This window comes from Hemiscyllium ocellatum (genome assembly GCF_020745735.1).
Source record: "Hemiscyllium ocellatum isolate sHemOce1 chromosome 27 unlocalized genomic scaffold, sHemOce1.pat.X.cur. SUPER_27_unloc_2, whole genome shotgun sequence".
Lineage (NCBI taxonomy): Eukaryota > Metazoa > Chordata > Chondrichthyes > Orectolobiformes > Hemiscylliidae > Hemiscyllium > Hemiscyllium ocellatum.
This window is the reverse complement of record NW_026867487.1, coordinates 4926971-4950411: the sequence shown is the minus strand read 5'-3', so window position 1 is coordinate 4950411 and position 23441 is coordinate 4926971. Positions and strand designations below refer to the sequence as shown.

General features: G+C 46.7%; 2 protein-coding genes across 9 annotated transcripts in view; one reads left to right on the top strand and one right to left on the bottom strand.

Moving 5' to 3' along the window:
* Nucleotides 1–2753: 2753 nt before the first annotated feature.
* Nucleotides 2754–17105, bottom strand: LOC132807703 (zinc finger protein 551-like). 4 transcript variants are annotated; one of them, XM_060821736.1, is made up of 3 exons: nucleotides 16181–16579; nucleotides 9550–9703; nucleotides 2754–4077 (listed from the first exon to the last, which is right to left on the bottom strand). In XM_060821736.1, the coding sequence occupies exon 3, from the start codon at nucleotides 3969–3971 to the stop codon at nucleotides 2850–2852; it is 1122 nt and encodes a 373-aa protein (XP_060677719.1). In that variant the 5' UTR covers nucleotides 3972–4077; nucleotides 9550–9703; nucleotides 16181–16579; the 3' UTR covers nucleotides 2754–2849. The 4 variants fall into 4 exon arrangements, with proteins under 4 accessions (XP_060677719.1, XP_060677721.1, XP_060677720.1 ...); XM_060821738.1 differs by lacking the exons at nucleotides 9550–9703; nucleotides 16181–16579 and adding an exon at nucleotides 17072–17105; XM_060821737.1 differs by lacking the exon at nucleotides 9550–9703.
* LOC132807702 (zinc finger protein 585A-like) overlaps nucleotides 16329–23441 on the top strand; it is a 30073-nt gene continuing 22960 nt past the window's right edge. For 2 of the 5 annotated variants that reach the window (XR_009641989.1, XR_009641991.1), the window contains exons 1-2: nucleotides 16329–16564; nucleotides 16710–16808. Coding sequence is in view for 2 of the 5 variants with exons in the window: in XM_060821732.1 (XP_060677715.1) it covers nucleotides 20016–21233 (1218 nt within the window). In the remaining 3 variants the exon portion in view is untranslated. Of the gene's footprint in view, nucleotides 16565–16709; nucleotides 16809–19937; nucleotides 22297–23441 lie in introns of those variants that run through there. The other 3 variants (XM_060821732.1, XM_060821733.1, XR_009641990.1) reach the window with 3 other exon arrangements.

The following is a 23441-nucleotide window of genomic DNA, read 5'->3' as shown; positions in this document are numbered from 1 at the left end:
GTCCTACCTGCCAATCTTCCTTCCCACCTATCCACTCTGACCTACTATCTTCATCCTCACCTCCATCCACCTATTGTACTCTTAGCTAACCAGCCTCCACCACCCCCCATCATCCCCATTTATTTCTCCACCCCAGGGGCTCCCTGCCTCATTCCTGATGGACTTTTGCCCAAAACGTTGATTTTTCCTGCTGATCGGATGCTGCCTGATCTGCTGTGCTTTTCCAGCACAATTCTGATCTAGACTCTGATCTCCAGCATCTGCAGTCCTCATTTTCGCCTAGTTGATTTAAAACTAGATTGTTATTAAGTCTTTCATCGTTTAGAATGAGTTGCAAGTTTCAATCCATTAATATGTAAACATTAATATGATCTTTCAAGTCACATTCCTGAGACTACTTTAGCGTTTATTTTTTTAAAATGCATTAAAGTTGTGAAGTTAGAGTCTGTCTATATTGCAATCTTGAGTCAGACTGGTTCTATTTCAAAAGTAGGAATTTATAAATGTCACGTGGATTGACTGCCTACAGATTGTGTGCTTTTTGAACAAAATAGAACGTATCTGCAAACAGAATTCTGCAAATGCAAATTCACTCCTTAGACTTATATGTGTGTGCGCACACACATGAGGGAAACAGTGAGAGTGTGTGACTATGTGTGTGTGTGTGTTTGATAGAGTTTGTGCATGAGTGTGATGGAGTATATGCCTGAGAGAGGATGTGTGTGTGGGTGAGTGTGGACTGTGTATGGGAGACGGTCTGTCTGATTGTGAGAGAAGGTAAGACTGTGTACTTGTGTGAGTGAGTGTACAGTGTAGTGGGGCCACCTATAGTGCAACATTAACCCAAGGTCCTGGTTGAGGCCATCCTCATGGCTACCGAACTTGGCTATCAGCCTCTGCTTGGCCACTCTGCATTGTTGTGTATTCCAAAGTCCACCTTGGAGGACTTTTTGTGGAAAAGCTTTCAGTCTTCCATCCTCACTGCAGGCAAAGTATTTACATTGGACAGAAACCATTCACCTGTGTGGGAACGGATTTACTCAGTTATTTAACCAGCTAACATATCAGGAAGATCATAAATGTCTGCAGGGCTTCAATTCTGCGGGAATACCAGCCTGACAATATGTGCATGATTTGTACTGAAGTTAAAAATGCCTGTGCTTGGCTACTGATTACTATTATGGAAATGTTTCAGGTAATTTTTTTAAAAGAACCTTTTTAAAAATTGAACCTGCAACAAAGAATAGTTAGAGATCCACTCCGCATAAACGAGATCTGTCATTGAAGCCAAAATCAATACCAAACCGAAACAGCATAAACCCAACAGCTAAAACACTGCATAATCTGGAAGTGGCCAAGAAAATTGTGCAGAAGAGAGAGAGAGTTACTGTGCAAAGAACCACTTGATAAAGGTTCTATCAAGTAACCCAAACGGTGACAATGAAGATCTATGTGCTATACATGATGGGATCAAGAGTGTCCTCGCTCCAACCATCACCAAAGCTACTTGCCTGAAATCAGCAAATGCCAGACCTCCCACTTGCAGCACAGCAAAGATGTCTTACTGGATTAAACAGGACTAGGAGCTGTACTCCTGTGAAATGGAGGTTTCCCAGTCTCCATTTGATGCCCTCCCACAGACACCTTTCATGGGTTGAACTGGACAAGTGCAGGCAGACTTAAGGATAATAATGGCATTGATCTCTTTGCAAGAAGAGAGGCACCAGCAAGGGTGGAATTCCAGTTGAACCAATCAAGTACACAAAGTTCCATCTACTGTCACAATCCTCATGACCTCCTCTTCTCTATTGGAAGGACAGAACCATTCCACAGGAAACACATGACGCAAACATCATCTCAATTTACATAAAAGGTTTACAGAGAGGTTTGTGAAATTTCTAATCATGCAGTGTTGGATCAGGGCTGGAAAAAGTGAGGACTGCAGATGCTGGAGATCGGAGCCGAAAATGTGTTGCTGGAAAAGCGAGCAGGTCAGGCAGCATCCAAGGAACAGGAGATTCAACGTTTCGGGCATAAGTCCTCCTGAAGAAGGGCTTATGCCCAAAACGTCGAATCTCCTGTTCCTTGGATGCTGCCTGACCTGCTGCGCTTTTCCAGCAACGTATTTTCAGCTTGCATCTGGGATGAACAGTTTTATAATTTAGCAATAATGGAGAAGTGGAGAGAGATGGTACTGAGTTGCAGCTGGGTGTTGTCTGTGATAATGTGTTACCTGGTGACAGCAACATAGGTCAGAAATAGCAGAGTTCAAGGACTTTAGAGAGTAGAGGGAAACCTGAGACACAGCATCAGCTTACTGAGGACAGTCAAGGTTTCTTTAAATAAGGTTTGGAGATTTAAAGGCTTGATGGACAGAATGAGTGGAGAGAACGAACTGTTAAAAATATCGGCAAACAAGGGGAGGTTGGATGGTCTGCTCTGCGTGTTACTGGGAATTGGGTCAGTGGAGCAGGAGGTGGCTGTAGTCCACAAAGCGAGCTCTGACAGGGGATGAAGGGATAAAGAGTAATGGGAGGAAGATGGGAATTCTGACCTGAGGGGGAAACTTTAGGCAGTGGGGACCTGTGAACTATTGGAAGGGAGGGAAGCAGCAGTAGCAGTTGATCGGATTGTCTCAATCCAAAGAAGCTCCATGAGCTCCTCCAACTTGTTGGAGGTGAAGATGGAGGAGAGTGAGAGCCCCTCAAAATGAAACTTTGACAGACTAATACAGAGCCGATTTATTCGGCTTTTATTCAGCGTATTAACACATAGTATTGGATGTTATCAACATCAATGAGCATAATGAACAAGGTCGTTTCCAGGAAGTAGCTAACAGCAACATGCTGTCACTTGTGAACTCGCCGGTGTCTCAGCAGGTTGGAAGAGTGAGTGAAGCCCTTCCCACACTCCATGCAGGAGAATGGCCTCTCCCCAGTGTGACTGCGTTGGTGTACAATGAGGTCCGATGATCGCTTGAACCCAGCCCCACAGTGAGAGCACCTGAACGGTCTCTCCTCAGTGTGAACACGCTGGTGGCGCATCAACTCCCCAGAACTTTTAAAGCACTTTCCACAGTCAGGACATGCAAAAGCTCTCTCCTCAGTGTGAACATGTTGGTGGTGGATCAATACCCTGGAACTTTTAAAGCACTTCCCACAGTCTGAACACTCAAAGGGTCTCTTGTCAGTGTGAACTAGCTGGTGGGTGAGAAGGTGGGATGACTGAGTGAACCCCTTCCCACAATCGTTACAGGTGAACGGTCTCTCCCCAGTGTGGATTCGCTGGTGTTTAGTGAGTTGAGACGATTGCCTGAACCCAGTCCCACAGTGAGAACACCTGAACGGTCTCGTGTCAGTGTGAACATGTTGATGGGATGAGAGATTGCTGGAACGTTTAAAACACATCCCACAGTCTGAGCATTTAAATGGTCTCTCATCAGTGTGAACATGTAGATGGGACATCAATTCTCCTGAACTTTTATAGCATTTCTCACATTCTGGGCATTTGAACGGTCTCTCCTCGGTGTGAACACGTTGATGGGACATCAATTTCCCAGAACTTTGAAAGCACTTGCCACAGTCTGAACACTTAAAAGGTCTCTCATCAGTATGAACACGTAGATGGGACATCAGACTGCTGCGACTTTTATAGCACTTCTCACAGTCTGGACATTTAAAAGGTCTGTCCTCAGTGTGAACTCGCTGGTGTCTCAGCAGACTAGCTGAGTGAGTGAATCCCTTCCCACACTCAAAGCAGATTAATGATCTCTCCTTAGTGTGAACCCACTGATGTCTCAGAAGGTGGGCTGACCGAGTGAATCCCACCCCACACTCTGAGCAGATGAACACTTTCAAGCCAGTGTAACTGCATTTGTGGTTAGTGAGGCCAGCTGATTGACTGAAGCCTTGTTCACACACACAACAAGTGTAAAGTTTCTCCCCACCGTGAATGGGGCTTGTCCATTCCATGTTTAAAATCCGATGGACTTCTGACTTTGAAAACGTGGAGCCTCCGAGATCCTGATGTGATGCTTGGTTTCAGAGTCCCGGTTGCAAATCCTCCCTTTCCAATGTCCTGTGAAGTTTATTGAAAACAGAACAGTGTAAAAGAGAGACAACTGACAAAACCACAAAGGAAGGTTATGAAATAGAGCTGAGTGCTGTCTGGTAATTTCTGGGGCAGACACTAGGAAAAAGTGAGCATGAAAGCTGCCAACCTGATAAATAAGTTGAAAATGTGTTGCTGGCACATTTTCAACTGTGATCTCCAGCATCTGCAGACCTCATTTTTTACCCGAAGATTTTAACCTGATAAATAAACCAAAAATGCCAGCTGGTCTGGACGACACAAGACTTCGGCTTTGATGTGAGGAAGGAGAGAAAGATCAAGAGAGTGAGGGAAGAGCAAAAGAGATAGAGCGAGATAGAAAAAGAATGCATGGTGGGGGAGATCACAGAAAAAGTAATGGGGGAAGGGAACAGAATGAGTATCAGAAATGAAAGAAAGTGCAGTCAGGGAGAGAGAGGCCAGAGTGTGAGAAGGGCAGCCACAACGTGAAGGGTGTGAGAGCCCGAGAAGGGAATGAGAGTATGAGCGCGAGGAGAGATGGAGGAAGAGGATAAAAGGGGATCCGAGAGGATGAGACGGTGATCAGAACATTACAGAGTTGAGGACGAGTCAGGAGGCTTGACCTTTCACAGTCTCCTGGTCACTGGGAATCTGTAGCCCCCACTGTCTGTACTGGTTCTTTACAAAGTCTGTCTAATTATTTTCACAGACTACTGCCAAAATAAGGTCTATGTACTGTAATAAGGCAAGAGGTGAACGGAAAGGTTTTCCATTTGGTTACTTCTCAGACAAACTCACCCAGTGATTAATCAATAATGCTATGTACTCAACCTATATTAAGTATTCATTGGCTAGTTAAGTACACAGTACCTCAGGGTTTAATTCAATAAATCTCCACTTTCCATACCCTACTATGGCAGTATTAAGGTGGGGCCAAGTTAACACAAAAATAATGCGATAGCAAAAGTTATACAACATTTGCACATCTCCAAACACAAATGCCAGTCAGATCATTGACACTTCTCGATATTCCAGAGAAATAGCAGTGACAAAAACCATCATGAAGGGAGCTGATGATCTGGTAAAAGACCTTGCTTGCTACCTACATCATAACACTAAGCAAAAACTGAAAAAAAACTGAAGATGCTGGAAATCAGGAACAAAAACATAAAAAAAGTTACTGGAGAAGCTCAGCAGGAGTGGCAGCATTTGGGGGAAGAGAAATCAGAGCTAACATTTTGGGTCTAGTGACATTCTCTCGGAATCACAGTTTCAGTTTTTGTTGCCTTACCAATTTCTCCACCCCCAAAACACTGTACAATCACGGCTTAAGACAATTTGGATGAGTCAGATTGTTGTGCCCATTGGAATCCCATACCCCATCGTGATTCATGAGACTCATGACCAGTTTCTTCCAACCTCCAACAAAGCTCAGCATCCACCCTGCCATAGGCGTGGAAAAGCTTTGCCCAAATCAATATACTAGACGGAACTATCAACTGCTTCATTGGATGTGAAGCAACATCAAAAAACATTGTTAAAAAGATCAAAAATCAAGTCCACAGGATAAAATTAAAGTAAAAGAAACAACAGCTCACGGTAACAGCTCACTGCCACTTTTTTGAGGTCATTTGGGGATGGGCAATAAATGCTGGGCGGTACAGTGGTTAGCACTGCTGCCTCACAGCACCAGAGAGCTGGGTTCAATTCCTGCATCAGGCGACTGACTGTGTGGAGTTTGCACGTTCTCCCCGTGTCAGCGTGGGTTTCCTCCGGGTGCTCCGGTTTCCTCCCACAGTCCAAAGATGTGCGGGTCAGGTGAAATGGCCATGCTAAATTGCCCGTAATGTTAGGTAAGGGGTAAATGTAGGGGTATGGGTGGGTTGCGCTTCAGTGGGTCAGTACGGACTTGTTGGGCCGAAGGGCCTGTTTCCACACTGTAAGTAATCTAATCTAATGTAAAATCCACTGAAGCAATTTTTTTTTTAAAAAGGCTGCAGTTTTGTTTCCCCTGTCTTTCACACTTGTATTATTTCTGTAGTGTTTTGTTCCTACTTGTGTTGCTTCCCACCCCCCACCGCATGAAAATTAACATTACAGAAAAGGCCCTTCAGCCCAACAAGTCCACACTGACCCAGACCCATATCCTGTACATACACTGTATTTTCCCCTGACACGATGGGCAATTTAGCCTGGCCAATTCACCTGACCTGCATAACTTTGTGAGAGGAAGCCCACGCAGACACAGGGAGAATGTGGAAGCTCCACACAGGCTGTCGCCCGAGTTTGGAACTGAACCTGAGCTCTTGGGGTTTGCAAGACATCAATGCTCACCACTGAGCCCCATAGGAGCGTTGCGCAGGCGCAGTAACCGCCTGGAGTTTAGAGCATGCGCAGTGACGGTGACAACAACTACCAGAAACGCTGCTGTTTCTGGTCTGCGCGACGGCGGAGGGAGCGCCGGGTGGGATTGGTGGGCGGGGGGGGAGGAGATATTATGTGCAAACACTCACTAAGTACCTCAAACTTCGATTAGCGACCTGAAAGTCCCGAATTCACGCCCCTTGGGGCCTTCATCCGGGATCACATCTTGGGGAGCAGACGCCATCTTGGCGCCGGAGGGAGCTCGGCGCATGCGTAACCAAGTTTTGTGACGCACGGTGGGCGGAGCTTCAGAGAGTTTGGTCACACCGGGTCCTAGCGCGCGACCATAAACCCCAGAACCATGAGCATCTCCAGCCGCTCCCAGGTGATGGTGCTGAATAGCTGGAGAGGCAGGAGTATTGCAGAGTGACTTGAAAGGGCGGATCCTCAACGTTCAGTGACACTGTAGCTTCACACTGCTAACTGTGAGAAACAAAGCTCACTCACTTCAATAATTTCAGGCCGAGACAAAATCTGAATCAGTAGTGTCCTTTATTTTACTCTTGCAAGAGGGTGTGATGTCCATTGTCTGTCTACAAGGCAAGGGACTCACACACCGAATTCAACTAATACTCGATATTTATATAATTTGGTTTCTATATTTTTTTAAATTTCATTGCTCCTCCCCTGTTTACATCCTTCACTTCCCATAGACCGGTACCCATTACTCCTGTTTATCTCTTGCCTTATCCGGCCTTGTCTGTGACAAAATGCTTATTTCTGGCCTCACAAGGCCGTTTGACCTCATCCCACTGTGGGTCATTGTTAGGCATATCCTTTCCTTACCATTATCTACTCCCTCTATCTGTGCCTCCCCTCTCAGCATCTTATCGTTAAGACCCTTTTAATTGGGGTTTGTTCCTGTGGTTCTGTAAAAGTGGGAAACAGATGTTTATATCTACTGTTTGTACAGGCGGATCTAGCTTAACTACCTCCCCTCACTGCATCTTATCTAGTCGCCTGTAATATCTACCATTGTTTTGCAGTTCCGTTTCTTTCTTGCATACACTTTTAGCTAATACAAAGAAACAATTATGCATTTCCTTCACATAGATTAGATTACTTACAGTGTGGAAACAGGCCCTTCGGCCCAACAAGTCCACACCGACCCGCCGAAGCGCAACCCACCCATACCCCTACATATACCCCTTGCCTAACACTATGGGCAATTTAGCATGGCCAATTCACCTGACCCGCACATCTTTGGACTGTGGGAGGAAACCGGAGCACCCGGAGGAAACCCACGCAGACACGGGGAGAACGTGCAAACTCCACACAGTCAGTCGCCTGAGGCGGGAATTGAAACCAGGTCCCTGGCGCTGTGAGGCAGCAGTGCTAACCACTGTGCCACCATTTCCATTCTTGTTGACTCAGCTTTTGGCTGAAACAATTACACACTGGTGTGAGTTCATTTACTTTGTATAAGTAATTATAATTGCAGAAGTAACACTACCTATATCCCACATAACCTTTCATTGTGCGAGTTTCTCGGGAAGGGGTGTCATCAGGAGGAGGAGGAGGGCTGGGTATTTCAAATCCACTTGGATTTGCTTGTGCTTGTGCTGTGATTTGAGAGGCTTAGATGAATACGAAAGCAAACAGAAGTTGCTGGAAAAGCTCAGCAGGTCTGGCAGCATTTGTGCAGCGAGGTCAGAGTTAACGATTTGGTTCCGGTGACCCTTCCTCAACTGCGCAAGGTCTGAGGAAGGGTCGCCAGAGCCGAAACAGTAACTCTGATTTCTCTGCACAGATGCTGCCAGACCTACTGAGCTTCGTTTTTTTTTGTTTCTGATTTACAGCTTCCACAGGTTCTTTCAGTTTTTATTTCGATGAACAGGACCTCTTTGTGAGTTGTGGGGGTGGGTGTTTAAATGGCTGAAAACAAGGAATAGGTGCTAGAATATGCTTTTTTGTCCATCGAGCCTGCTTCGTGAGACATTAAGATTGATATGACTGTGGATTCTCCCATGATGTTCCCTATGCCTAGGCAGTCCTGGCAGGGGAGAACACAATATCACGGGTATTTTGGTGCCAACCACAGCTGCTGAGTATCTTAGCGTACATAGTGTTCCGTTAATACAGGGGGCTGCATTCTGAATTATTGGAAAGGTTCCCTTAGCTTACCTTGGTTGCTGAATTTGGCTTCTTTTAGTTTGCCTGAATCGCTTGTTTTGGGGAACAAGAGATGAATGAACATTCCATCGAAACTAGAAATTTCTGTGGTGAATTTCAGTCCGAGCTGCTCATGACTCGAACACTTTTACAAATGATTCTCAAATCAAACATTAAGATCTGACTGTTTTACTCAATTCATCTGGAGCTGAATATCATCATCCTTTCAACATAGAAAGAGAAATAATTTGTTCTGTTTGGGAAAAGATTTCAAACACCAACTGGAACGGCACCAAGCCGCAGATATACACCCAAATGAGGGTTCTCGTGATTTGGCTGTGGAAGAAGCTTTAATCAATTATGTAGCCTGAAAAACATTTCTTTGTGAATGTAACTACAACTGATCAACTAAGCTAAGAGGCAGAGCACACTCACATGCTGGAAAATACATGTTCTGTAGGAAAGGATTCAATTATCCATCTGTGTTGGGAATTCATCAAGGCATTCACACCTTTCACCCGTACTGTGTATGGAGCTGGATTTTTTTCATTTATTCAATGTGCCAAGAAACCAGCTTGTCCACTCTGAAGTGTGAATGATTAAATGTTCAGGCTGTGAGAAGACCTTTAAAACAGGAATGACTTGCAGAGACGCCAATACATTCAGCCTGGACAGAGAAAATTTAACTGCTGGATTTGTGGAAAGGAGTTCACTTGTTCATCTAATCTCCTGAAACACCAATGAATTCACACTGGTGAGGGGTCATTTCCCTGCTGCGTGCATTCGAAGGGATTCATCGTGTCATTCACCCTCCTGCTGCACCAACAAATTCATGTAGCAGAGAAGCTGCTGGCATATGGGAAGGGATTCATCATGCAGATACACCGGTGAGAGAACTTTCACCAGTCCACATGTGGAAAGAGGGACACTCGGTCATCTCACCTTTTCAAACACCAGATAGATCATGACTGACTGCAGAGGATGGATTCTGGTGCTACTGTTGCTCATGATCACATATCCAGGACTGAATTTGTGAGTTAATCCTAAGGAGTGTAAGGAATATGTCCCAGACTCTGTCTTGCATGGTTCCAAGGTCCTAGATACAGAACAGAAGGCTTCATTATGATAGTGCTGAGTCCCACAGAAGGATGTATCCTTGTTACATGGGCTTTGCCAACACCCCTCTGTCTCAGTCAGGTTACCTTTGACCCTTCTAAACATCAGTGTTCACATGCCCAGTCTGTTCACCCTCTTTTCGTAAAACTTCCATCCCATTCCTGTCCTTCATTTGGTAAAACCTTCTCCTTAAAGTCTGAAAATAACTAATAATTTTGGTGCAAGGATTTCAAATGTTTCTGCAGTGACCATTATTAGGTAACAACAATGACAGTTGAAAATGCGTTGCTGGTTAAAGCACAGCAGGTCAGGCAGCATCCAAGGAATAGGAAATTCGACGTTTCGGGCATAAGCCCTTCATCAGGAATGAGGAGAGGGTGGCAGGCAGGTTAAGATAAAAGGTAGGGAGGAGGGACTTGGGGGAGGGGCGATGGAGATGTGATAGGTGGAAGGAAGTCAAGGTGAGGGTGATAGGCCGGAGTGGGGTGGGGGCGGAGAGGTTAGGAAGAAGATTGCAGGTTAGGAGGGCGGTGCTGAGTTGAGGGAACCGACTGAGACAAGGTGGGGGGAGGGGAAATGAGGAAACTGGAGAAATCCGAGTTCATCCCTTGTGGTTGGAGGGTTCCTAGGTGGAAGATGAGGCGTTCTTCCTCCAACCGCCGTGTTGTTATGTTTTGCCAGTGGAGGAGTCCAAGGACCTGCATGTCCTCGGTGGAGTGGGAGGGAGAGTTAAAGTGTTGAGCCACGGGGTGGTTGGGTTGGTTGGTCCGGGCGTCCCTGAGGTGTTCTCTGAAGCGTTCCGCAAGTAAGCGGCCCGTCTCCCCAATGTAGAGGAGGCCACATCGGGTGCAGCGGATGCAATAGATGATGTGTGTGGAGGTACAGGTGAACTTGTGGCAGATATGGAAGGATCCCTTGGGGCCTTGGAGGGATGTGAGGGAGGAGGTGTGGGCGCAAGTTTTACATTTCCTGCGGTTGCGGGGGAAGGTGCCAGGAGTGGAGGTTGGGTTGGTGGGGGGTGTGGACCTGACGAGGGAGTCACGAAGGGAGTGGTCTTTGCGGAACGCTGATAGGGGAGGTGAAGGAAATATATCCCTGGTGGTGGGGTCCGTTTGGAGGTGGCGGAAATGACGGCGGATGATACGCTGTATACGTTGGTGTGGTGGTAGGTGAGAACCAGTGGGGTTCTGTCTTGGTGGCGGTTGGAGGGGCGGGGCTCAAGGGCGGAGGAGCGGGAAGTGGAGGAGATGCGGTGGAGGGCATCGTCAACCACGTTTGGGGGGAATCTGCGGTCCTTGAAGAAGGAGGCCATCTGGGCTGTGCGGTGTTGGAACTAGTCCTCCTGGGAGCAGATTCGGCGGAGACGAAGGAATTGGGAATATGGGATGGAGTTTTTACAGGGGGCAGGGTGGGAGGAGGTGTAGTCCAGATAGCTGTGGGAGTCAGTCGGTTTATAGTAGATGTCTGTGTTGAGTCGGTCGCCTGAGATAGAAATGGAAAGGTCTAGGAAGGGGAGGGAGGAGTCTGAGACAGTCCAGGTGAATTTCAGGTCGGGATGGAAGGTGTTAGTAAAGTTGATGAACTGTTCAACCTCCTCGTGGGAGCACGAGGCAGCGCCGATACAGTCATCGATGTAGCGGAGGAAAAGGTGGGGGGTGGTGCCAGTGTAGTTGCGGAAGATGGACTGTTCCACATATCCTACGAAGAGACAGGCATAGCTGGGGCCCATGCGGGTGCCCATGGCAACTCCTTTAGTTTGGAGGAAGTGGGAGGATTGAAAAGAGAAGTTATTCAGGGTGAGGACCAGTTCACTCAGTCGAAGGAGGGTGTCAGTGGAAGGGTACTGGTTGGTGCGGCGGGAAAGGAAGAAGCGGAGGGCTTTGAGTCCTTCGTGATGGGGGATGGAGGTGTACAGGGACTGGATGTCCATCATGAAAATAAGGCGTTGGGGACCGGGGAAGCGAAAATCCTGGAGGAGGTGGAGGGCGTGGGTTGTGTCCCGAACGTAGGTGGGGAGTTCTTGGACTAAAGGGGACAGAACTGTGTCAAGGTATGCGGAGATGAGTTCGGTGGGGCAGGAGCAGGCTGAGACAATGGGTCGGCCGGGGCAGGCAGGTTTGTGGATTTTGGGCAGGAGGTAGAAACAGGCGGTGCGCCCTGTCCCTGTCCCAGTCCCTGTCCGCCTTATTTTCACGATGGACATCCAGTCCCTGTACACCTCCATCCCCCATCACGAAGGACTCAAAGCCCTCCGCTTCTTCCTTTCCCGCCGCACCAACCAGTACCCTTCCACTAACACCCTCCTTCGACTGAGTGAACTGGTCCTCACCCTGAATAACTTCTCTTTTCAATCCTCCCACTTCCTCCAAACTAAAGGAGTTGCCATGGGCACCCGCATGGGCCCCAGCTATGCCTGTCTCTTCGTAGGATATGTGGAACAGTCCATCTTCCGCAACTACACTGGCACCACCCCCCACCTTTTCCTCCGCTACATCGATGACTGTATCAGCGCTGCCTCGTGCTCCCAAGAGGAGGTTGAACAGTTCATCAACTTTACTAACACCTTCCATCCCGACCTGAAATTCACCTGGACTGTCTCAGACTCCTCCCTCCCCTTCCTAGACCTTTCCATTTCTATCTCAGGCGACCGACTCAACACAGACATCTACTATAAACCGACTGACTCCCACAGCTATCTGGACTACACCTCCTCCCACCCTGTCCCCTGTAAGAACTCCATCCCATATTCCCAATTCCTTCGTCTCCGCCGCATCTGCTCCCAGGAGGGCCAGTTCCAACACCACACAGCCCAGATGGCCTCCTTCTTCAAGGACTGCAGATTCCCCCCAGACGTGATCGACGATGCCCTCCACCGCATCTCCTCCATTTCCCGCTCCTCCGCCTTTGAGCCCCGCCCCTCCAACCGCCACCAAGACAGAACCCCACTGGTTCTCACCTACCACCCCACTAACCTCCGTATACAGCGTATCATCCGCCGTCATTTCCACCACCTCCAAACGGACCCCACCACCAGGGATATATTTCCCTCCCCTCCCCTATCAGCGTTCCGCAAAGACCACTCCCTTCGTGACTCCCTCGTCAGGTCCACACCCCCCACCAACCCAACCTCCACTCCCGGCACCTTCCCCTGCAACCGCAGGAAATGTAAAATTTGCGCCCACACCTCCTCCCTCACATCCCTCCAAGGCCCCAAGGGATCCTTCCATATCTGCCACAAGTTCACCTGTACCTCCACACACATCATCTATTGCATCCGCTGCACCCGATGTGGCCTCCTCTACATTGGGGAGACGGGCCGCTTACTTGCGGAACGCTTCAGAGAACACCTCAGGGACGCCCGGACCAACCAACCCAACCACCCCGTGGCTCAACACTTTAACTCTCCCTCCCACTCCACCGAGGACATGCAGGTCCTTGGACTCCTCCACTGGCAAAACATAACAACACGACGGTTGGAGGAAGAACGCCTCATCTTCCGCCTAGGAACCCTCCAACCAAAAGGGATGAACTCGGATTTCTCCAGTTTCCTCATTTCCCTTCCCCCCACCTTGTCTCAGTCGGTTCCCTCCTAACCTGCAATCTTCTTCCTGACCTCTCCGCCCCCACCCCACTCCGGCCTATCACCCTCACCTTGACCTCCTTCCACCTAACACATCTCCATCACCCCTCCCCCAAGTCCCTCCTCCCTACCTTTTATCTTAACCTGCCTGCCACCCTCTCCTCATTCCTGATGAAGGGCTTATGCCCGAAACGTCGAATTTCCTATTCCTTGGATGCTGCCTGACCTGCTGTGCTTTAACCAGCAACACATTTTCAACTGTGATCTCCAGCATCTGCAGACCTCATTTTTTACCCTTAACAACAATGACATTCATTTCTTGTAGAACAGTAAAACCTCCCAAGATTTTTCATAGTTGACCAAAGTCTTGATCAAAAAAGTTGATTTTATGTATTTTAAAGAAGGAGAGACAACTTGGGGCTTGGCAATTCAAATGCACAGAAGCTCTTCAGCCACGTTCCCACCTCCATCGCCCCTCCCCCTAGTCCCTCCTCCCTACCTTTTATCTCAGCCTGCTTGGCTCTCTCTCTCTTATTCCTGATGAAGGGCTTATGCTCGAAACGTCGAATTCTCTATTCCTGAGATGCTGCCTAACTTGCCTTAAACAGGATAAGAGATAGTGAGGGCGCTGGGGCTGAAGGAGATTACAGAGATAGGGAGGGTGGTGAGGCTGGAGGAGATTGCAGAGACAAGGATGATTGTGAGGCCGGAGGAGATTATACTGATAGGGAGAGTTGTCGGAGCTGTAGGAAGTTACAGAGATAGGGAGGATTGTGACATTGGATTACATTACAGAGAAAGGGAGTATTGTTGGGGTTGGAAGATGTTATAGAGATAGGGAGTTTTTTTTAAAAGGAGGAGATTATAAAGCTAAAGGATGGCTGTAGTTGCTGAAGGAATTTATGGTGATAGTGAAAGTCACAGAGCCATAGAGTTATACAACACCAAAACAGAGCCTTCATTCCAAGTCCTGAAGAAGGGTCACTCAACCTGAAACGTGTACTCTGATTTCTCTCCACAGATAATACCAGACCTGCTGAGCTTTTCCAGCAATTTCTGTTTTTGCTTCAGTCCAATTCATCTGCACTGACCACGTGTCCCAATTTGATCTAATCCCATTTGCCAGCATTTGACCCATATCTCTCTGAACCTTTCCTGTTCAGAGACTCATTCAAATGCCTTTAAAGTGTTGAATTGCACCAGCCTACACCATGTTCTCTGTCAGCTTGTTCCCTACATGCACCATCTTCTGTGTGAAAAGTTGCCCTGAAGTCCCTTTTAAATCTTTCCCTCTCATCTTGCACCTATGCTGTCAAGTTTTGGATCCCCTCCCCTGGGAGGGAAAAGGCCTTAGCTATTCAACCTATCCATGTCCCTCATGATTTTATAAACCTCGAAAAGGTCACCGCTCAACCTCCAGTGCTCCAGAGAACACAACCCCAGCCTATTCAGTGTTTCCCTTGAGCTCAAATCCTCCAATCCTGGCAACATCCTTGTAAATCTTTTATGAAACCTTTCAAGTTTAACAACATCTTTCCAACAACAGGGACCAGAATTCAACGCAGTATTCTAAAAGTGGCCTAACCAACGTTATGTGCCACCACAGTATGACCTCCTAGCTCCTCCACTCAGTGCACTGGCCAATGGGGGCATCGTGCCAAACCCCTTCTTCACCATCCTATCTGTGACTCCACTTTCAATGAACTATGCACCTGCACCCCAGGTCCCTTTGTTCAAAAACACTCCCTCAGGCTTTACCTTTCAGTATATAAGTCATGCCCTTGATTGCCTCAACAAAGTGCAACATCTCACATTTATCTAAGTTCAGTTCTACTTGCCACTCCTCAGCCCATTGGTCTATAGGATTAAGGTCCTGTTGTACTCTGAGATAAATGTCATCACTGCGCACTAAACCATCAATATTGGTGTCATTTACAAATTTACTGTCCATATCTAGTTCTGAGGCTGGAGGAGATTATTAGGAAAAAGTGAGGACCGCAGATGCTGGAGATCAGAGTCGAGAGCTGGAAAAGCACAGCAGCATCTGAAGAGCAGGAGAATTGACGTTTCAGGCATAAGCCCTTCCTGATGAAGGGCTTACACCGAAAACATCGATTCTCCCGCTCCACAGATGCTGCATGACCTGTTGTGCTTTTCTAGCACCACACTCCACACTAGAGATGACTGACTGACTTAGGGAAGATGGGAGGCTGAAGAGGACGACAGAGATATGGACGACTGTGAGGCTGGAGGAGATTGTAGAGATAGGGAGCATTGTGAGACTCCAGGAGATTATCATTCAAACAGCACTATGGTGTTTTTACAGCACATGCATGGTACTAGTCATGAAGGCAGTTTACCACCTTTGTCCAAGTTAAATAAAGATGGACAATAAATGGGCTGGACAGCAAAAAGCTATGCCATGTTTTAATTAAAATTAAGATGGGTTTCTGTTTTGTGGAGAGGTAGCAGAAACTCAGATAATTCTCTTTGGAACCGAGATGGTTAAGAAGTGAATTAGAAAAGGCGTAGATTTGTTGAGAGTATATTTCATTTGCAAAGAGAAATTATCAATGTTGTCACCATGTTTGGTAAGCACAGACCACTGCTTTCAAACAATTCAAGGTGAAAATGAGAGGATTATAGGAATCTGGGAGAATGTGAACGTCAGCTGGACGCAGATTTAGCAGTTACACGCAAAAGAGATTTGAAATTTCACTTCCTAAGGAAAGATTTGCAGGCCTACGGCAAAGAGTAGGGGAGTTGGGATAGATTTTCGGCGACTCTCAAATGAGACAGTACAGCCCCAAAGGGCTGAATGGCCACTCCCCCTGCTCTGAGATACCGCGCCATTCACAATGAACGGTGTGTACTCACCTAGGGGCAGCAGGAAGGAACGCGACATTCAACGTCACAACGGGGCCCAACCTGATTGACGGTGGTTTCTGGCCAATAGAAAAAAAGGGGCGGGTTGGAGGACCAAGCCGTTGCATCGAGTCCTCCAGCCAATCAGCGTCAACGAGGGGCAGGAAAGCGGCGCGGCCCGTGACCAAACGGTGCGCCCCTGGCGTTTGAGTGTGTTGGATGGTCGAGTTCGCCAATGAGATACTGCGGAGACCGGGCGAAAAGTGGAGTGAGTCTGGATTGGGATGGCGTGAGCCTCTGGATCCGGTTTAGAAGCATTTGCAGTTAAACGGAAGAAACAGCTGCGGGCCCCTGACGGTAACAGACCCCGTGTTGACCGCCGCCATCTTTACTGGGGTAAGGTGCCACAGCGCGCATGCGCCTGCCTCTCCCTGGGTGGGGGCGGGGCGATTTGAACAGGAGCATTTACACTGCAAACTTGGGGAAACCCAGGGAAATGTTTGATTTTTCGAGATCTCTTTGCTGGGTCTTTCTTTTGCAGGAACTCATTTTGCAGGATATTAATTTGCTGAGCGGGATCTTAAAACAAGTTCTGACAAGTCACCAGGATGTGAATATCATTGTCATTTAACTGTGAAAGGTAAAAACGTATGTAGTGTTTTGTCTGTGGGGGGGAAAAGAAAATTATCCTTCACCTTTGCAGTTCAAAACCAGCAAGATATTCAAATTGGTTGTCAGATCACCCTTGGAGTATAAGCTCAATTCTGGGCGCTGTAGGTGGGGAAGGAGATATTGCCCTGAGATTTATCCACATAACTCCCCATCTCTTTGAAAGAACTGTCATATTTCATCCCAATCACCTGTTTCAGGATTTTAACCCACAATTCCCTCATTCTCAAATACCTGTTTTAAAATTTCTCATGGACTCAAACTCCAGTATCTTCTCAGTTGAAACGTTCCAGAACTTAGGCAAAAGTGAGGACTGCGGATGCTGGAGATCAGAGTCAAGATTAGAGTGGTGCTGGAAAAGCATAGCAGGTCGGGCAGCATCCGAGGAGCAGGAAAATCGATGTTTCAGGCAGCAGCCCTTCATCAGGAATCAGAACGTTCCAGAACTTGACAACTCTGTTGATCCTAAAAGTGGTGCTTTGGAGTTGGGTGGAAACAGAATGAGATGAAAAGGAAGAGGGTGAAGTTGCAGTTTGGGGAGTTCAGAAGGTGGCATGTTCTTATTGGAAACAAGTGATTGGTGAGTGATACCTGCAGAGTATTTTCTTTCTGATTTGAAGCATAATATATCAACGTTTGAAAAGGTAGAGACTTTCAATTATAATAGAAGTGTTTGAAACAAGGGGAAGATCCTTTGCTCAATTTAATTCTCTCAGAGAGGAACTGGCGTAAATTACAGAAAAGTCAGAGAAGAGACCTCCGAGCCCTACTGTGCTCCTCTTGCACAATGTGGGAAGTGAGGGTCATTTCCAGTATCCCTGATGGCTATGTATGCAGTAAGTGGGTCCATCTGCAGCTACTGGCCAACCACTTTTCAGAGCTGGATCTGTGGGTGGGCTTACCATGGAGCATTCGCGATACTGAGAATCGCATGGACAGCATACCTTTAATGAGTCAATCAAATTGCAGGCAGATTATACAGGCAGAAAGCAAATAGGTGATCATTAGACAAAGCAACAACTCAGGAAAAAAGTGCAGGAGTCTCTATTACTCATCGCCCTCTCAACTGATATACGACCTTACATACAGAAGGGGCTGATCGGCCGTGGCCTCAGGGCGATAATGTCAGGGCTATAATGACAGGGGCTTCAATAGTAAGTGATACAGGCAGGCCATTCTGATGCCTCAGACATAAATCTAGGATGGTACTTTGCCTCCCTGCTTCCAAAATCAGGGATGTGGAGCAGCTCCAGGACATTCTGGAGCTGGAGGTTGAACAGCCAGTGGTCATGGAAGCAACGATGTAGGTGAATAAAGGGATGAGGGCCTCAAAGCTGAATATAGGAAGATAGGAGATACATAGTAATTCAGGACTTCGAAATGTAATGATATCAGAATTATTCCCAGTGCCGCGTGCTGACTGGAGCAGGAATAAGAGGATAGATCAGATGAATGTGTGGCTGGAGAAATGGTATACCAGAGAAGAATTTAGTTTCATTTGGTGAGGTTTTAAACTAGTGTGGCAGGGGAATGGGATCCAACGTGCAGGCTCAAATGGGTCAGATTCGGATCAGGGATTGGGAGGTAGAATATCAGTGATGCAGTCAGCGGCTCCGACAAAAGAAAGGAGGCTTTGAAAAGTATCAGTATCTCTGCATACATCAGTCCTAATATCCCAGGAATCAGTCTGGTTAACCCCCTTTGTACTCGCTCAATAGCCAGGGCATCCTTCCTTGGGAAAGGAGAACAAAGGTGGATGCGAGACCCCGGTGTGGTCTCACCAAAGCTCTTACAGAAAAAGATCCCAGCTCTTCTACTCGAGTTCTCTCATTATGAAAGCCACTGTATCATGTGCATTTTTACTGCCCCGGCCATTCCTACATGTTTACTAAAGGAGAGAGTCACTGAGAAACACTGAACAAATTGGGGTCAAACATAATAGACAGTCGTCGAGCTGTACAGCAGGGGAATGGACATTTCGGTCCAACTCGTCCATGCCAACCAGGTATCTCAAACTGATCTTGTCCCACTTGCCCCATTTCTCTATAAAAGCTTACTGTTCATGTACCCAGCCAGGTGCCTTTTGTGCGTAATTGTGTCTGTCTGCACCACCTCCTCTGACAGCCTCTTTCATATACACACCACCTTCTGTGTGAAATGATTTGCCCTGAGGTCCTTTTGTTTGAATCTTTCCCCCCTCACCTTAAACCCATGTGCTCTTTTCACCCATGTGATTCTTCTCCCCCTTCCCCCCCCCCCCCCCCACCGGGAAAAAGACCATAGCTATTCACCCTGTCCATGTCCCTCATGATTTTATAATCTTCAATAAGATCATCCCTTAGCTTCTGGGGCTCCAGGGAACAAAGCCCCAACCTATTCAGTTCTGAGGAAGGGTCAGTGGCTCTGAAATGTTAACCCTGATTTCTCTTCATAGGTGCTGGCTGAGCTGCTCCACCAACTTCTGATTTTGTTGCCCGAGCCTGTTCAGTCTCTCCTGATAGTTCAAACTCTCCATTGACATCAATAAACATGTGACCTTTTTTTTATCCTGAAGCCTTTCAAGTTTAACAACTTCTTTCCTGTAGCAGGGAGACCACGATTGCTAAAACTTTTCTAACCAATCATCTACACAGCTGCAACATAACCTCCCAACTCCTACATTTAATGCACTGACCAATATAGGCAAGCATGCCAAATGCCTTCTTCAGCACAATGGACTTGTTCTTAGACCTTCAGAGGAATTGAAAAGTATGCAAAGAAAATAGGATTCAGTTGTAGATCATTATAATGCCTCTGTGTCATACCTGTCTCTCCCACCTCTATCTCTTTGTGTAGTTTTGTGCAAACACTGGCTGGCTCCCTTCCCTGAAGGAGAGTTATCAGCTAGTTTGGTTATAATGATAATCCAACAGTTTCCCTCAGTGTCATCTCCAGAACAGACCAGATTAATTGCTCCCAGTGTCACAGCCTGTGTGTTTTTCTGATTTCTCCCAATGCAATTGTTTTGTGTTTGAAACTTTTGATTTGCAATCAGAGATTTCAACTGAAACCACATCCAGGTCTGACGGTCACCCTGTTTGTCATAATCTAATTATTTCAGGATTTTGAACAGTAAAAGAAAAAGTACCATTCACATTGAGGAGAAACACGCGGAGGAGTGAATGAAGGTTCGTCGGTAATGTCCAAACGCCAGCGCAGTCACACTGGGGAGAGACTGTGGAAATGTGGGGATTGTGGGAAGGGATTTCTTTACCCATCCCAGCTGGAAATGCACCAACGCAGTCACACTGGGGAGAAGCCATTCACCTGCTCCGATTGTGGGGTGGGATTCACTCAGTCATCCAGCCTGCGGATCCACCAGCGAGTTCACACTGGGGAGAGACCATTCACTTGCTCCCACTGTGGGATGGGTTTCAGTCAGTCATCTAGCCTGCGGATACACCAACGCAGTCACACTGGGGAGAAACCATTCACTTGTTCCAATTGTGGAAAGGGATTCGCTTCTTCGTCCAGCCTGCGGAAACACAGACGCGTTTGCACTGGAGAGAGACCATTCACCTGTTCTGAATGTGGGAAAGCATTCACTCGCTCGTCCATATTGCTAGAACATCAACATGTTCACTCTGTAGAGAGACCGTTTGCTTGCTCTGATTGTGGGAAAGCATTCGCTCTGTCGTCCAAACTGCTGATACACCAACGAGCTCACAGTAGACAGAGACTATTCACCTGCTCTGAATGTGGGAATGGATTCACTCATTCAACTAAACTACCAGAGAACCACACAGTTGATACTAGAGAGAAACTATTCACCTGCTCCACTTGTGGGATGGAATTTGCTCCATCATCCAGTCCGCGGATACATCAGCTCGTTCACACTGGAGAGAGATCGTTCACTTGCTCTGTGTGTGGAAAAGGATTCACTCGGTCATCCCACATGCTGAGACATCAGCAGGTTCACACGGGGGAGAGAGTATTCAGCTGCTCAGTGTGTGGGAAAAGATTTACTCAGTCATCCCACCTGCTGGTACACCAGCGAGTTCACACTGAAGAGAAACCGTTCAACTGCTCCTGGTGTGGGAAGCGATTCACTCAGTCATCCACCTTGCAGATACACCAGCGAGTTCACACTGGGGAGAGACCATTCACCTGCTCCCTGTGTGGGAAACGATTTACTCAGTCATCCAACCTGCTGAAACACCAGCGAGTTCACACTGGGGAGAGACCATTCCTCTGTGGAAAAGGATTCATTTGTTCATCGGAACTACTGGAACACCAGAGAGTTCATACTGGAAAGAAGCCATTCATCTGTTCCAGTTGTGGAAAGGGATTTACCAAATCGTCCAACCTGCGGAGACATGAGCAAGTTCACACTGGGGAGAAACAGTCACTCAGTTAACTCACCTGCTGACACACCAGTGTGTTTGCTCCACAGAGAGACGAGTTCATTTGTTTTGCAGGCAGAAAGGGATTCACTCTGTTATCCAAGACTGTTAATACACCAGTGACTTGGCAGTGGGTGGATCCCATTCACATGCTCGGCTTGTGTAAAAGGATTCACTTGTGGGATGGAATTCACTCTGTTATCCAGTCTGCAGATAGACCAGCCAGTTCACACTGGAGAGAGAACATTCACTTGCTCTATATGTCGAAAGGGATTCACACAGAGCAGTTTTTCCCGCATGTGAAAGGGCTTGCTATTTGCTAACAGACCAGCAAATTCACAAAGAAACCACAGGTGAAGGACTTTTACTCACACCATAGAATGAACCTTATTCCTTGGGCTGTTTTGTTAAAGGTGCTGATATGGTATATAAAATGCTGATACAATTGTGTATCTGTCGGATAGATTTTGAAAATGTTAACAATGTTGCTGTACATGACATGAAGACTGTCCACCTGCATAATGTTTGTAAAGTGAGTTTCTGGTTGATCACGACTAGTTAAACAACAGTGAATTCCCTCGGTGTTGGTGTGACGATGCGGCTCCTTCAACATGGTTATGGTGTCCTTGGCTTTTTTTTCCCCCAGAGAGATTGTAAAAGACTGGAAAGTCTAACTTTGAAGGGTTTATGTTAGCTTTAATCTAACAGCTATTGCCTCAGGCAAAAGGCTTTAAAATTTTTCTTTAAAAAGAAACCACTTATACAATGAAAATGGAGTGACTACTTCCCTCAGCTCAGCTTTTCTCTGGATTTGATTTTTGTTTTAGCAGTCTGGCTATTCAGTGAAGACAGGCAGTTTTTGAAGCCGCTGGATCCAAAGAGTCAGGTCCATGCTGGTAGTCTCTCTCTGACATCTCTCCTGTAAGACCCTGTGTTTGATATTAGCTTTTGTGCCCAGGGGTGTTTATGGAGATTGTTGCAAGTATAGGGAACAGCCATCATTAAGTTGGTGTAGTCTGTTGGGTTTTTGGATAGGTTAAATTATTCGATATTCTGTTCTCTTTTGTTTGTGTTTCATTCGGTAATCTTGTAAATAAATTATGTTTTGTTTAAAACTAAGTAGTTTAACCAACTTCATCTCTCTTGGAATGTCTGTGTTCCACCTGCATTAAAGAACTACCAAAGTTAGGGTTTACGCTATGTTCTTGAAATATTTTGAGATGGTCTGGTCTGGTCTGGTCTGGTCCTTGACAATTGGATTATGATGCTGTTATTATTCAAATCCAAAATGTTTTCTGGACCTGTTTCTTATGATATTTGTAAACCTCACAGGTTCAGTTATCTATTTGGGATAAAAATAAGGCCAATCAGCTTTTTGTTACAACTCATTTGCATCAAGTCTTCGTCTTATCTCTCAGGCATTCTGAATGCCTCAGTCAGTACCCTTCACATGAGCAGCTGGGAAAAGACACCACCAGAGTGAGATATAGGTTGGAATACTGGAAACGTAGTTACCAGTGCTGTCAGGGCACATGCAACTTCTACTTGGTAAGGGGATGGGATCCAGAGAAAATTTACAAAAGAGTAAGAAGGATCAACAAGACATCGAGATTACAGACCAGTTAAGGTACAAGAAAGTTTGAAATGGTTGAATATCACCTTCTTAGGTACCTGAACACTCTCACTGGGGAGAGACCATTCACCTACTCCTTGTGTGGGAAGAGATTCAGTCAGTCATCTCACCTGCTGAGACACCAGAGAGTCCACCAGCAACTGTAGTGAGTGAAATTCTGCTCTTAGAAGTGTCTAGGACTTCACTCTGCTCACTGGGGTTTGTGATTACTGATGTTGATTAATGTTGGCCATTATAAGTGTTAATCTTCTGGATGGAATTCGAATAGACCATCTTTGTGCTGATGACCAGTGTGTTGTCTTGTCGAGACCTTTACAAGTGAGTTCCTTTGAAAGGCTTGTCCCTTGTCTCCTCCATTGTCCCCTCCGACAGCATGTGCAAGGAGTTCATGGAGCGTCTTTGTCAGTGAGATTGAGAAAATCTTCCCTCCCTTTCGTGAGCCCACCAGGGAAGGGTTTTTGTGGCACAGTGGTCATTTGTTTACCTCTCAATCAGGAGACCTGGGTTCAAGTCACACTTTCGGAGGTAGGTAATTAATATCTGAGCAGTCTGTATAGAAAATATTCACAGAACACCAGGCCAGAATGTC